Genomic DNA, 15601 nt, shown 5'->3' on the forward strand with positions numbered 1-15601 from the left:
GATTTCTCCTTCTCACACACATGTTGATTGGTCCCTCCCTCACTCTTTCTCACTACTTCCACCAAAAGCCAAGTCTCACATCCCTCGCTGTCTTCATTTCCACGTATTATGGCAGTAAACTTTATTTTGCCCACTTCCTCCAGTGCGTACATACTGCCCTTCTCTCTCCCACCTGCCTCCCCGTGTGTTACTTCTTCTGAAATTGCTTCCCTGCCCCCAAACTTGACACTCAGCAAGTAGAATTTACGGACCTTTCTCTGGTGCTACCATTCCACTAGTTTATACCAATGCTGTCTACTAGCCAGATATACCGACAGGGCTGCCTCCCCTGCGAGGGTGAGGGCAACACAAGGAGAGGTAGGAACCACATCTTCTATGTTACTGGGTGTCTCTGACTGCTTCTAACACTGAATGTGGCCTCTAGTAGAGGCACTTGCTAAACATTTGTTAAATTAAAATTAGGTATTTAATTGTGACTAATTTTCTTACAAGGAAGATTTCCTGCCATGTATATAAAGCAGATGTTCAAATTTATTTTTAGATGACAAAACATGTTATATTATCAATTATTTTTATGTAGAATGTAGACTCCTTGAAACCAGGACCTGCGTCTTATACATCTTTCAAAGAGTAAGTATATTGGATGGATGGGTGGGGAGGGAAGGAGGAAGTTAGGATAGCAGATCCTTTTCCCCTTTCTATCCTTTTTTAACGTGTATTTATATATACATGTATTTAACATGTATAAATATGAGCAGATAGCAAATATGTTTTTTTCAATCTTCAAACTACATTGTTGACAAACATTTGTTTTTACTTCTTTAATCATTTATGAATGAACATTTTTAGGCTAGAGAAACAGCTACCAGTACAGCTAGAATGAGCTTCTTAAGATTCAAATAAGGCCCTGACCGATATGGCTCAGTTGGCTGGGCCTCGTCCTGCAAAGTGAAAGGTTGCCAGTTCGATTCCTGGTCAGGGCACATGCCTGGGTTGCGGGTTCAGTCACCCGGTTAGAGCACATACAAGGGGCAACCAAGGGATGTTTCTCTCACACATTGATGTTTCTCTCCCACTCTTTCTCCCTTCCTACCCCGCTCTCGAAAAATAAATTTAAAAAATGTTTCTAAAAATAAAACAAAATTTAAAAAAAGATCCAAGTGGGGAATTAGCTCACATCTGAGCTTAGGGTTCTAGACATTCTCCAAGCACCGTTCGTCTGCTTGCTGGCACTACCAATAAGCTTCTAATCCTAAGGCCAGGTGGGTAAAGTGACTGATGAACGATCACCAGTGTTCATCAGTGACTGTCACCGTGAATGCGTACATGGCTCTTCCGAATATTGGAAAATCAGTAAGATAAAAAGCAGTTGATTGTGAAAGTGATGTTTGTATCTCTGGGAATCCAATATTTATATAAAATTCAAGGATTTGATGTTGGCATGACTTTAAGCAAGGTACAATATAAGGAGGGGACAGACCAACTTTCTTGCCAAACACCTTGATTTAGATCCAAAGCTGAAAGCAAATTTCTTTCATAACTCGGAAGAATTAGGTAGACTAAAGTACGTTACTTTTACCTCATGAGAGCTAAACAACAGCAGAGGCAGAAGTACTGGCAGTTGATTAAAGGCATTGTCCTGACCACCGATACCACCATGGCGAAGCAAGGGCTGCCTTATGGAACCAGGTCAGAGGACATTGATTTCTCTATTCAACTCCGAGGCACCGCTTTGTAAATGACACAATCATTCTGGGGTACAAGAGGTGCTTTAAATGTGGTAACATTATATCATTTCAGCTATAATGATCATAATTACTTATTTCTTTTAATCACAACCCACTTAACCACTTTAGTACAGAGGACTAGTTCAAGGAGTTTAATTTTCATTCAACATCTAATCTTTGTGTTTACTGAAACCCTTCATGGGCTTTGTTTACTGTCTGCTTGCTGGCCTGGACGTTTGATCTTGCAAGACTAGATCAGACAGGGTCAGATAAAATACTGATTACTAGAATAAACCAGGCTTGGGGAAGTCACACTGATTTTTAAAATCCTCGTTTCTCCCAGCTTTTTAATATTTTGCAAAATAAGCTCAAATAAACAAATAAAATTAAGACAACGAGCAATCAGGGGGTTCTTGAGCAATGCCTGAGAAAAAGAAAGTGATGGGGATAATTTTGCTTTCTGGCCAAACTATGGGGTCTAGTTAGGTCCATTCTTTCTAGTGGCATTATTTTATGACACAAATAATTTCATAATATCCACTAGTATTTATGTGAACTTTCAACAACCCCTTAATTCTTGTGACATATTAAATACTTGAGATTGACCTGACCAAGACAACAGTTCATTTTGCCAGATGAAAAATACTTAAGATATAAAATTATTTTCTTTTAACTTACTAATTTTTAATTAAGAAACATTTAAAATATATGAGCCCTTCTTTGTTAAGGCACTATTTTATTCTTACAAAATCTCTCGCAAAAGTAGACTGTCATAAGAGTATAATTTCTAATGGTATGGCATGCATAATTCCCTTACTTTCATAAAAATGGTGGTGAAAGTTGTCTAAAATTAATTAATACAAAAGAAGAATTAGGTTAAAAATGAGTTTTATTAAAATGATAGAACTAATGAAAGAAAAATGGACAGAGTAAATCCCACATAATCCCAAGAATTCTTGAAAATAGTGTTGTAATAGCATGAACATTTTTAATTCCTTGTGGATTATTTTTGTATCCAACTCTAAAACTGCTACACATGAAACAACTGTTAATAATGTGTGTTTTTTATTTTTATTTTTTGCTTTTATACAAAATGTACATTTTTTTCCTTATACTTTGGAGCTTATGAGCTCTACATTGTAAAAGGTAGGCCAGAAGCAATTATATTATGAGATGAACAGCAATCAAAAAATATGCTGTCTAAACCAACCTACTACCTCATCTACCCATTTCATTTTCTTTAATATCAAAAACTCATGGGATGCAGGTTCATGGTTCTGGACCTTAAAACCAGAGTATACAAATTCTGTCTCCTTATCTACCCTGAATTAACACTAATGTTAATTCAAATATGTCTGTGTCAACCATGATTGTCTTTGAAATTAAAGAAAAAAGATAAACAGAATGTGCTTTGCTGTGATCACGGGGGAAAATAAAGTTAACATGCTAAGCCAAACCAACCTAGGACTTTTTAAAGAATAAGTGTAAATAGTTTAGCTTTAAGAACAACAGATTCAAAAAATGCACAGTACAATGTTTACTTCAAAATTTAGACAATTCCATTTGTATATAGTTTTTACATCTGTTTTTAATGATATCAAATTATTGATTGTTCATTTTTCTCATATTTATTTAAGCATTAACTATAGAATTTGCAATATGATCTTTTTTTTCTTAATCCTTCCAATAGACTTTTATTTTTGCCAGGTTTTAGTCATATTTACTTTGATCTTTCAGAGTATATAATTATTTTACTGTTTATTTATTTCTATGAGAAGAGAAAAAAATTTTGACCTAGGAGATCTATATGTGGCAATTTGTAACAGAATCACATAGCTTATGTTGAGGAAATCATGGTTTTGATTAAGAAGCAACCATTTAGTTCCCACTGTTTTATTAAAACAGACATTAGCAGATAATAGAAAACATATTTAACAATGTAGCCTGCATTTAGTTTGGGAAATCAGTAAGTTAGTTTGAGATTTTCTTCTCTACTGACTATCAGCCATGGTACATGTAAATAGGTAACTTTGGGCTGAAAGGGAGGTGGGGGACCAGGAGGGACACGGAACTCTGATTCCTAAGCTCTCAGGAAGAACCCTAAGATTGAATTCTGGTTTTGCTACTACTAATTTCCTTCTTCTTCTTCTTCTTCTTCTTCTTTTTTTTTTTTTTTTTCATTTTGAAAATGTATGGATACAAACAAATTTTACAAGCAGAATCATTCCTTTCTCATGAGAAATGGATTCTACTAGATGAACCCCCACAGCAACATCTATTCATAGCATAAAGCTTCTATCAAATGAAACATGCCTGAATAGGTCCAACACTTCCTTTTCTCTAGGGGTCGAAAGTTAATAAAACACTCTTCTCTGGGTGTTTATTTTCTGTAGACCATTATACCTGTCATGAATTCTTTGTTTTTCCTCCCACTCCCTTGGCTGATGAATCAACACCACTTGAACTGTTTTACGGCAGCTTGTGTTTACTTCACACATACCTTAACCTTCCCTTTTCTCTTCCCACTGACACACACACATGCATACACACTTTTCAACAGGAATGACTAGCTCCATCTCTTTGAATAGCATGTGTACACAGTGTCTGGCAGCCTCTTCAGGTGTGTGGATCCTTGACCTCCTGATGAAATCAAGGTCTTAGTCTGCTTTTACGGCACTTAAAAATTTAACTGTGCATTTACTATCTTGATTTTTTTTAAAAAGAACTTAAGAATTGGATTTCTAAGAAAGGAAAAAAAGAGAAACCACAAGTGTTAATGTGTGTGTGAACGCACGCACAAACACACACACACACACATACATTCTGTAGTGGCAATTCAGAAAATACTAGAGTGAAGGGTTTCCAGTCTTTCTAAATCTGGAATTATACTCCAGACTATTAAAAGAGGACACTCTCTTCCTTTCTCTTAAACAGCAAGTAAATGGGATTTAACAAATGACCTTGAAGCTGTGTGATTCTTTTGATTTTTAGCCAAAGAGGGTATGTTCAAGCACGTTAACAATCTTATTTTAAAAGAAAACTTGGAGATAACACTTACAAGAAAGAAATCCTTCCGAACCACACAATCATATCTTATAATGTGCAGGAGTCATACATTGTATCCTGTACAAGAGTTAATATTAATAATAGTCTAAAGCAAGTGCCCAAAACAGAATCTAAAGGGTCCTGAGAATTTTAGAGTATGTTGAAAAGAAATAGATCTTAACTCAATATTTAGTGAATTCAATTTCTCCTGGGTAGTTAAACATCAAGACTGTTCTTATAAATTGTACATTTAGCATAAAATGCTCTCATTTCTTTGTAATCAGAAGTGTGCCACCAATGCATGTGAAGCTGATTTCCTCTAAAAGTAACCTTATAAACAAGCTCCCAAATACTCAACAACCAACAAGCATTACTTTCACACTCTGTCTCCCGAGAGGAAACTTGCAGGTAGTAAAACAAATAAATCCATCCTTTACTTTTACCAACCCACCATAAATGTCATCTGGCCCTCAGATGGGGGCAGTGAATTGACAGCAAAGCTATGAGAACCTATAATAAAATGTGATGGATGATGTCATAATCATGCAAAATTTGGACTGGAAGACCCTCAAACATCAACCTATTAATGTTACCAAACATTCCCCAAATCACCTCAGGGGCTGGTAGCATTTGAATTAAACAGCATTTGAACTGGGTGAGAACAACATAATTTTTCCAACACTGATATATTTGCAAAGCAAAATGCCACAAATACATTTAAAGAGCTGGATGGTCTAAATAGCATGACATTTATTATGTAAGGGAGTTATATATTCAGGAGCAGACATAATTCCATCTATAAGACATTACTACTAGTATGACTACTACTATTAATTATTGTTTATAGTATGATAGCTATTAATTAAGAGATTGTTTTGTGCTAGTATTAACTTATTTAGTCCTCACAGCTAGCCAGCAACTTTCATGCTTTTATTTTTTTCAATTTTCAGATGAGCAGACAGAGTCTTGGTGAAGTTAAGTAATTTGTTCAAGCTCACACAGCCAGCAAATGGAAGACAAAGATTTGAACCCAAGTCTGCCTGACCGTAGAGTCCCTTTGCTCTAACCACTGCTCTAGACTCATCTCCAAATAAACACAACAACAAAAGTCCATTTCTGACCAAAGATTTCCTGATTCCACAGCAGTCCTTCTGCGTTGATTTAACCTAGAATGACTGCTTTTAAATTTCCATTACTATATTAGTAGAAATAATTTATTGATTAGCTTTTTAAATAAACATGTCTATGTGATACAACCATTTCAAAATATTTTGAAAGATCTCAACCTTCACAAGCATGTCTTGTGAAAACATAAACTTCTTCTATTATGCTAAGAATTTTACTTTTAGTTCTGATACCATCTTGGTTTTAAGGAAGCCAATCTGGATGTCTGGATGGCAATATTAAGAATCTTATCTTTATAAAGACTATATAAAATTTTATTTTAAAATTATACCTAAAGTTAGCATAAATTCCAGAGTATCAGCAATTCATTGGCCTAAGAAATTGAAAATAGGCTTTAGAAAGAAAAAGTTTACCTTTAATCTTCTTGTACTTCTTATACCATCTCCCAAACTCCTGGCACTTGGTTGCTGACACGTTGGCGTAATATGTGCTATTTACAATGGATGAAATCATACTCTGTAAAGAAAAGAATGGTTGTTTTTCATAAATATGAGTATTCCTTTCTAGGGACAACAAAGGACACACTACAGCCCATGGCAATCTCCTTTGTCTCTTCTTTGTCTTTTAAATTTGAAGGGGTCGCCCTCCTGCAAACTAAACTATTAATCGTTCAATATGATTACCTACATTTACTGTCCTTTTCACGTATATTTGTATGATGACAGTGCTTTCTCCAAAAAGCCAACCCAGGGACAACGTCAAAGATGGAGGAGGCAGGACATAACACATTAAGACACCCAGGGAAAGAACAGTTGTGATTTAGGAACCGGAGCAAAAGGTGAGATTAGGAGCTCCAGCATCCGTCATCCCAATAATGCCTTTCAGATGTTTCTGTTCCCTTTCCAACTGCAACAAGCTTAGAGAGCCAAGAATCAGAGAACATCCGTGCTACACACTGCAGAACAACATTTAGGGAAATCAGTTAAATTAATATAATTTATAGAAACGTGTGATTAGCACTTGTGTGAAAATTCACCAAAGGAAAAAATTAACAGTGCTATTTTAGAGCAGGAGGAACTAAACATAACACTTATACTGTGTTTCAGCCAAAAATGAATCAAAGCTAAAACTTTCTGAATGCTTCAGTACTTAGTCCTTCTTGCTCTTCATCCTCCTCTTCCTCCTCAGCTACACCCCTTAGCTGACTTTGTTTGTAATTTTGATACAAACGAAAAGAGAAGGAGCATAACCTGATTTGCAACTGAAAAATTAAAATTATAATCACACACCTTCAATTAAATTTTCTACGGAGATATGTTTTCAGTCAATATGGCATGTTTGGACCAACATTTGTGGCAGATGTTAACTTAAACCTGAATGACTATGATAGTACATGTGCTTGTTTTATAAATAAATTTTATTGCTGCAGATTCTGTCTGAAAACAAATGGACATAAACAATTCAAGAGATCCAAATGACCTACATTAGGTTCACATCCTGCCTTGAAATCTTTCTTTAAAAAAGGTACCACAGCTATGGAGCAGTTGAGCAAAATCTTAAGACTTCTAATGGGATTTCTACAAAATAGCTGAGATTAAAAAGATAACAATAAATCAAGGTAATTGCAAATTATTTACCAGGAGGTTCAAACACCAGCAAACAGTCCTGCATAGCCACCCATTTGAAACAATTCCCTCTGTGAACTCCCTCTCTCCCTCATTTTTAATCAGTTTGCAGTAGTGGTGGGGGAGGGGGCTCCTAATTCAATTCACAGAAACCTTTTCGGGCCTTTATACATAGCAGATGGCTATCCTCCCCCCATTTACTGATCTCTAAATGACAATTCTGTTCTCTAAAGGGAGATAATAAGAACTCTTTTAATCTAAGGATCTGAGCATAGCCCTAGGAACGCAAAGAGTATATCCTGAGTATATCACAGAACTTTGGGAGTCTTGCCTGCTGCCCCAGAGGATCAATGGGTCCCTAATCCTCCTGAGGCAGGGTCTGCTTTGTCTATTATTAATGAAAAAGTAAAGAAGTCTCAGGACTAGCCAGGCTAGTTCCCTATCTGGCTGAGCTTTTCTATCTGTCTGAATCTGTGAGACCCTTGGGGACAGTGGCTAGATCTGTTTCTCTTTTTTTTCTCTCTCCCTCATGTCTAACACAGTTCTGATGTGGGATATCTGAGTCACTGAAATATAACAGATGAAAAAGGACAGAGATGAAATTTAAAAATGCCAAACTGAAATGTCATAATAATGAAAAATTTAACATGAAAGCAGCCTAGTAATAGATGCACCAGCCACACTGGTGCATGTGAATAATGGCAAATGTACTTGTCTTCTCTCTATGTTGTTTGCATGAAAGTTATCCTCTGGAAAGGCATAGGCTATATAGCCACGGCAGGAGTCAGAGCTCCACCTTCTATTGCAAAGTGATTAACCAGAGCAAAAGGCAAAATCAGAAGCTCCAGCACCTATCATCCAAATAATGCCTTTCAGATGTGTCTGTTTCATTTCCAACTGCAGACTAGAACGTCTAAAACGCAGCGTCTCAAGTACTGCCTATAGCTGTACCTCAACTCTTCCTGGCCCTTAAGACCAAGCCACAAACTGTATTACTCTGGCCCTAGATAATCCACATTTCCCTCACTCCCTGGCCTTCCTACTTTGTCATTGCTCCAGATGCATCTTCATTGACACTGCACAAGGCAATTGTCAATCTATGTAGCAAGGAAATTAATAGCCGGGTTTCTACTGGCTCTATCACTGGGTCTTACATTCCAGTCACATTCATACTCATTTAAAAAGGAGTTGGCTACCCAGAGACTCAATCAGGTTTATTCTTTTCCCCAGATTATTATAAATTAGTTTCTATCTTTATTGATCACAGAACATAAAAATAAATTGCGTTAAGCTATGAACTGAGCCAAGGAACTATGAATAGTAAATAAAGAGAGCTTCCTAGATAATTAGACTATTTAGTCACTAAAAAGATCTCTTTGAATTTGCAGCAAATTTTATTCCTATTAATACTCTGCAGGTCTTTACACATAGTTGACATTCAAAAAAGTTTTACTGATATAAAAAATTTAAGTATATTTTACTGATTATGCTATTACAATTGTCCCAATTTTTGTCCCTTTGTCCCCCTCTGCACAGTACCCCCTTCCCTCCAGCAATCCTCCTCTTAGTTCATGTCCATGTAAGTTCTTTGGTTTCTCCATTTCCTTTACTATTCTTAACATCTCCCTGTCTATTTTGTGCCTACCAATTATGCTTCTTAATCTCTGTATCTTTTCCTCATTTCTCCCTCTTCCCCCTCCCCACTGATAACCCTTCATATGATCTCCATATGTATGATTCTGTTCCTGTTCTAGTAGTTTGCTTAGTTTTATTTTTGTTTTTGTTTTTTAAGATTCATTTATTCATTGTTGTGAGTTTGTTGTCATTTTACTCTTCATAGTTTGATCTACTTTTTCTTAAATAACTCCCTTTGACATTTCAGATAGTAAGTGCTTGGTGATGAAGAATTAACACCTTTAGCTTTACCTTGTCTGGGAAGCAGTTTATCTGTCCTTCCATTCTAAATGATAGCTTTGCTGGATAGAGTAATCTTGGTCGTAGGTCCTTTTCATTACTGTGAATACTTCTTTCAAGTCCCTTCTTGCCTGCAAAGTTTCATTTGAGAAATCAGTTGACACTCTTATGGGAACTCCTTTGTAGGTAACTCTCTGCTTTTGTCTTGCTGCTTTTAAGATTCTCTCTTTATCTTTAGCCTTTGGCATTTTTGTTATGATGTGTCTTGGTGTCGTCCTCTTTGGGTCTTGCTTCTTTGGGACTCTCTGTGCTTCCTGGACTTGAATGTCTGTTTCCTTCACCAGAGTAGGGAAGTTTTCTTTCATTACTTTTTCAAATAAGTTTTCCATTTCTTGCTCTTCCTCTTCTCTTCCTGGCATCCCTATGATTCAGATGTTGGCACTTTTGGAGATGTCCCAGAGTCTTCTTATTCTCTCCTTGTTTTTTTAAATTCTTGTTTCTTCATTCTGTATTGGTTGACTGTTTATTTCTTCCTTATATTCCAATTCATTGATTTGAACTCCAGCTTCCTTCCCTTCACTACTGGTTCCCGGTGAATTTATCTTTATTTCACTTAGTGTAGCCTTCATTTCTTCCTTCATGTGTTTGCCATACTCAAGGAGTTCTCTGAGCATCCTGACAATCAGTATTTCAAACTCTGCATCTGATAGGTTGGCTATCTTCATTTCACTTAAGTTTTTTTTTCCTGGGGTTTTTATCTGTTCTTTCATTTGGGCCATATTTCTTTGTCTCCTCAATTTGGCAGCCTGCCTATGTTTGTTTCTGTGTATTAGGTAGAGCTGTTTTTTCTCCCTGTCTTGGCTCACCTGTTATGTTGTAAGGGGCGGAGCCTTAGGTATTCATCTATGCGGGGTCAACCTGTTTCATTGCTTTGTGGTGCTGTATATAGGGGAAGGGTCAGAGAGGGAACAATGCCACTTGCTCAGCACTCTCCCCTTTTCCAGTCACTTCACCCACTTCCCTTATACAACTGGCACCCCTCTCTCGTTGCTGCCCTGGTGCTGGATCCCAGAGTAGGTGGGTCTGTGTACATTCTAGGACAGTGGACACCCTCTAAATGGACTTTCCTAAGAGACAGCCCATTTCTTCCACTGCCCAAGCCCCACTGGTTTTCACAGCTAGAAGCTATGAGGCTTTATTTTCCCAGTACTGGAACCCTGGGCTGCACACAGTCTGGCCTGGGCCTGGGATAATCCCCCAAGTGTCCCTTGCAGATTTTATCCACCACACGTAAATGTGGGACTGCCCATTCCACTGGCTGCTGCCATGCATTGCTGCTGCTGCCACACTGCCATCATACCACGTCCTCTCTGCCCTGGCTCCCTGGCTCTGCCCCTCCTACCCATCTGGATGAATATTTCTTCTTTAAATCCTTGGTTGTCTGACTTCTATACAGTTTGATTTTTCTGGCAGTTCTGGTTATTTTTTTGTTTTGAAGTTAGTTGTGATCCTTCTTACGGTTGTGCAAGGAGGCAAAGCATGTCTACCTATGTCTCTACCTTGGCTGAAAGTCCTGCATTGCCGTGATATAAATTTTTATAATCCAACATCAGAAAGCTTTGAAAACAGAAGAGATATGTCTCGGTAATACTGTAGATGAAAGGTCATGACATGTCTTATTATTTTAGTTTCAAACATGAACTTCCCCTAATCCTAAATTAGACTATTATATTCTTATAGTCTGAGTCTGAATCACTAGGCCTCACTAGAATATTCTGGACACATACTGCAAGGCCATCTTAATGTTAATGTTGATTTACTTTTTTTAAATCAAAACTTAATTCATAATAAACACAACTGAAAGGGGCTAACACAGACCCAGCACATGCTGACCCTTACTCTACAAGGAATAATGTTCTCCAGAGGCCCTGGGTGCAGAGAAGCTGTATTTACCACACTGCATTCACTCTCCAGCCATGTTTTATACTTTATTGCCACTGAAAATTGGGACGCATCTTATAATCAACAGCATGCTAGATCTGATGAGATACAGTTGCTGCAAAATGGGATGAGTAATGATTAAAATCTCTTCCACCTACTACCCTGCCAAAAACAATCTGATTTCCATTTACTGCTTTTTAAAATATGTATATAATTTTGTAGTTCATGTTGCTCTTTTATGTTTTCCCATCATTCCAGAGCAACCACACAACTGGACTTTTAGGATCCCCATACCTTTTTTATAAATGAACAGGATCTTTTTCAATTCAGAATGCAACAAAATCCTGAGTATCCATGTCCACATAAAGAAATGCTGATACAAATAACCCAAAAGATATGTATTGTTATTTGTAATACTTAAACAAAGGGACTATATTTTGCGAAGGGTTTTAGTAAAGTGACTTTGCATTAACTAAGCTCATTCCATTCTGCATGATGATAGGCTATGAGAAAGAATGCAGAACACACATATACAATGAGAGAAGGAGGCAGCCTCCTTAAGACACTTAGTGACAGCCATAAACACCACTTGGACAGTGATATAGACACAGCCATTTTATGAAAAAATAATATTTTGTATTAAAATAAACAGAAAAGCTTAACGTGTCTTCCCAACTCAGAGCATTTTAGAAGTTTCAGACTTCTTTATAATTAGTCATGAGGTTTTAAATATGAAGACTGTAGATGGGGCATAAACTCTAAGTGTCCTCATTTGCAGCCACTCTGCCACATCATTTGCCACTTGTATCTGCAAGTTATTTTTTTTAATGAGGTATTTGAGAAATCAAAATATACCAAAAGTAGTTACTCCAAAGTTTACTAGCTCATTTGAATTTGCTGTAAGCCAAATTGTAAGAGAATATTATAATATTGTTATTAGTACTTACTAGAGCTAAGTAGATTGCCTTATCTAAAAATAAATTTCCTTTTAGGTTTCTCAGACAAATTTTAAACTCATTTGTTTGTTTTTTACTAGCCTAGAGAATAGATGTCACTTGGAATTATAAGTATGGTTTCAATTTTCAAACTAAGGGCCCAGAAGCTCAGAATGAAGTTATCTTGTCCACAAACAACAGAAAGCACCACAAGGAGACACAACTACAGCCACACTATGTCATCGGTTTCTTCAGAAGGGAAACTAATGAATGAAAAGAAGGACATATTCACCATCTCCTTTATCTGCTAGCAAAAGCTCAATAGTGGATACTGCAACCAATCCTTTAGACAAAGCAAGAAACAAGGTGATGAAAAACCAAAACAACTGTGTGACCGCAGGCCCCTTCTATGAGTCAATTAAGTTTAGAACCAGATCAGAAAAAAAACTAAAATATCTAAAGATAATTTAAAGCTTAATAGGTAAAGCAAAACAATAAACATGGATTAAGATGATTTTTACAAAATATTTAGAAAGGTCTGAGTATCCTATTTTCTTCCCCCAAAAAGAAAAATAAAATAATTAGATATGTTTTACTGCACTCCTGTTGGCTCTGTCAGACTTGTGAACGGGAATGTTATACTAAGCTATCCTGCAGGTACATAACACAGTTGCTATTAAAAAAAGAACATTATAAAACCAAAGTGAATGGTTAGCTATTCAGTCAGTGAAGACATCTTGCCTGAGCAAGAAGAGTGCCAGAGTTGGGGGAGAAGCTGGCACCCCGGCCTCTTTTTCCACGTTAACATGGAGTAGGAAGCATGATATGAGCAATAAATAATACATGCATTTTCGGCATCTTCATTCTGCTTTGTGATACACTGAATAACACACAGAACATGAGATTATAATGATACTTCAATTAAGTATGGTAATAAAAAAAAACTGATTCGGAGGATTATTTTGTCATGAAAAATTCATTTACTGTCGTTTGGCAGCTTTCTACTATCCCTTTCTATCCCCAGGTCTGAGCTATTCAATCAGAATTGAAAACTTTTACCATTCTAGTTGAAAGAGACACTTTCTCTGGGCTTTGGAGTATAAAAAGACACCACCGGAGAGCTTCCCTCCTAAACAGCTGCTGAATGGCTTGCTTACCTAATGGTGGCATCCTCATCTGTGAGATCAGGTGCCGGCACCTGCCTTAGGGCACTGTAAGGGTTCAGAGAGATGACCTGGGGGGAAGTGCTGGCACAAGCAGCAGGGTCAGTGAAGACCAGCTCTCTCCCTCCCACGCAACTATCTCACAGGGTTGTCTCAATCACCCAGCTAGGGGTTCTTCTCAGGCTGTCACTCTGAGCCTCATTCTCCACGAGCTCATCAGGTTGGGTCTCAGACTAAAACAAAACAACCTCGCATGAAAATAACTTGAAGGCACAGTTGGCAACTGGTTTATAAAAGACAGGGCTCATCCCCACTTGATACACAAATTTAAGATTAAATTGAACAGACAACTGGCAACTGGTTAACACAAGACTGGTCCAGCACTTACCGTCCACGTGTCTTTAGAGAAGACACGATCAATTTGCTTTCTTCTACTACCCCAACTGGCTGCCTGATTTCACTGCCCGATTATTTTTGGCACATTGTACATTTAAGTTAGTCCTTTAATGATCCCCAAATGGACAAGGTTTGCTTGAGATGACAGAAATAATTATCTTACAGTCTATTTCTTTAAAAAAAAAAAAAAAAAAAGACTATAAATGCTATCTCACCCTCATGCTAGAAATTTAGTAACATTTTCACAGTTTAATAACTCAGTCATTTTGTTCCTCAAATAACTGACAGTAAAACCTCAACTAGGGGCATGGGACAGAGCTTTGAAAGCATATCTGCATGCTGAGTGAAATAAGTCAACAAAAACGGGCAAATATGCTGTGATTTTACTTTTATGAGGAACCAAAATAAGTAAATTCATAGACAGGAAATAGAACAGAGGCTACACGGGGCTGTGGAGAGAGGGGACTAGGGAAGGACAACATAATGGCTACAGATTTTCTGTTTGGGATGACGAAAAGTTTGGAAATAGACAGGGGTGACGGCTGCACAGTACTGTGAATGTAATTAATGACAGTGAATCATAAACTTAAAAACAGTTTAAAAGATAAACTTCATGTTGTGTATATTGTTCCACACAAAAAAATTACTTAAAGCACATCTAGAGTCACAGAGAATACATTGGGGAAGGGTAGAGGGACATTGGAAGGGGCATTCATTTACAATTTATGTGTTCTTTGCAATGTTCAGTTAACAGGATGGTCTTTTTAGTCATTCCATTTGATCACTGTAATAACCTGTGAGGTCGACAAGGCAGGTATTGTGAGCTCTTCTTATTTTAATGGATCAACACCCTGAGGACTGGGGTTGTATTGTTTAACTCTTCCTCAGCGAGTAATAAATAAGCCCCAGAAAGATGTGTTCACACGTTTTCAAATTGGAACAGTGAGGTAAAACCATTTAAAAGGGGGACCTGTGCCTAAGCTATGATAAATAAGGCTGCTTGGGGCGACCTTGTGGCCGAAAAAGAAGCTGGAAAATGGTGACTCAGGGGGGCATCAGAGGAAAAGGAAGAGGCTGTCAGCGCATAGGCACCCTTGAAAGGTGAAATCAAAAATAAATACGCAGACACAAAAACACAGCCTATACTTTGCAAGTCTCGGGCCAGACAGAGAATAACTAAATCATGGCTTCCCTTCCTTTAAATATGTACACCTCTCAGACTATAATCGTTGCCCTTCTATGGACCCTTTCATGGACTTTTCCACTCTGGCTGTCAAGGGTGCTCTTTTGAACTGCAGACCATTGGGATGTTCAAGGAGTAAATACCAGCCACTGAATCACTCACTCACGCAATTGCTAAATTTGAGTGAGAAATACCTACTATGGTTTGGTTTGGGGGTAATAAGGAAGAATTATTTAAAAACATATCTTTTACTCGTGAGCTGAGTTTACTTTAAATAGCCCAATAACCTGTCTTTTTCCTTTGAGGTAAGCAGTATTGGGTGCTTTCCTCTCTCCTTCCTAGATCGAAGACTTAATCTCTCATCTTCACCACTAGATAGACCTTCAGTGCATTGTAAATTCCCTGACTCTTAATTGGGACTCCAGTAATGCTGGTGGAATGCACTGTTGAATTACTGTATCACCTTCTTAGAACAAAAACACATTCTTTTTCACACTAAGCAGGCTGAACTTCAAAAAATGTATGCACCTCTTCTACTGCAACCACC

General features: G+C 37.4%; 1 protein-coding gene across 1 annotated transcript in view; it reads right to left on the reverse strand.

Moving 5' to 3' along the window:
- The window catches only part of SATB2 (SATB homeobox 2), a 176676-nt gene that overhangs the window by 86339 nt on the left and 74736 nt on the right, over nucleotides 1–15601 (reverse strand). Inside the window, exon 5 of the mRNA XM_090268339.1 lies at nucleotides 6311–6413. Within this exon, the coding sequence (XP_090124465.1) occupies nucleotides 6311–6413 (103 nt within the window). The remainder of the gene's footprint in view (nucleotides 1–6310; nucleotides 6414–15601) is intronic.

This window comes from Furipterus horrens, unplaced genomic scaffold (assembly GCF_987537825.1).
Source record: "Furipterus horrens unplaced genomic scaffold, mFurHor1.1.pri manual_scaffold_1, whole genome shotgun sequence".
NCBI classification, from domain to species: Eukaryota; Metazoa; Chordata; class Mammalia; order Chiroptera; family Furipteridae; genus Furipterus; species Furipterus horrens.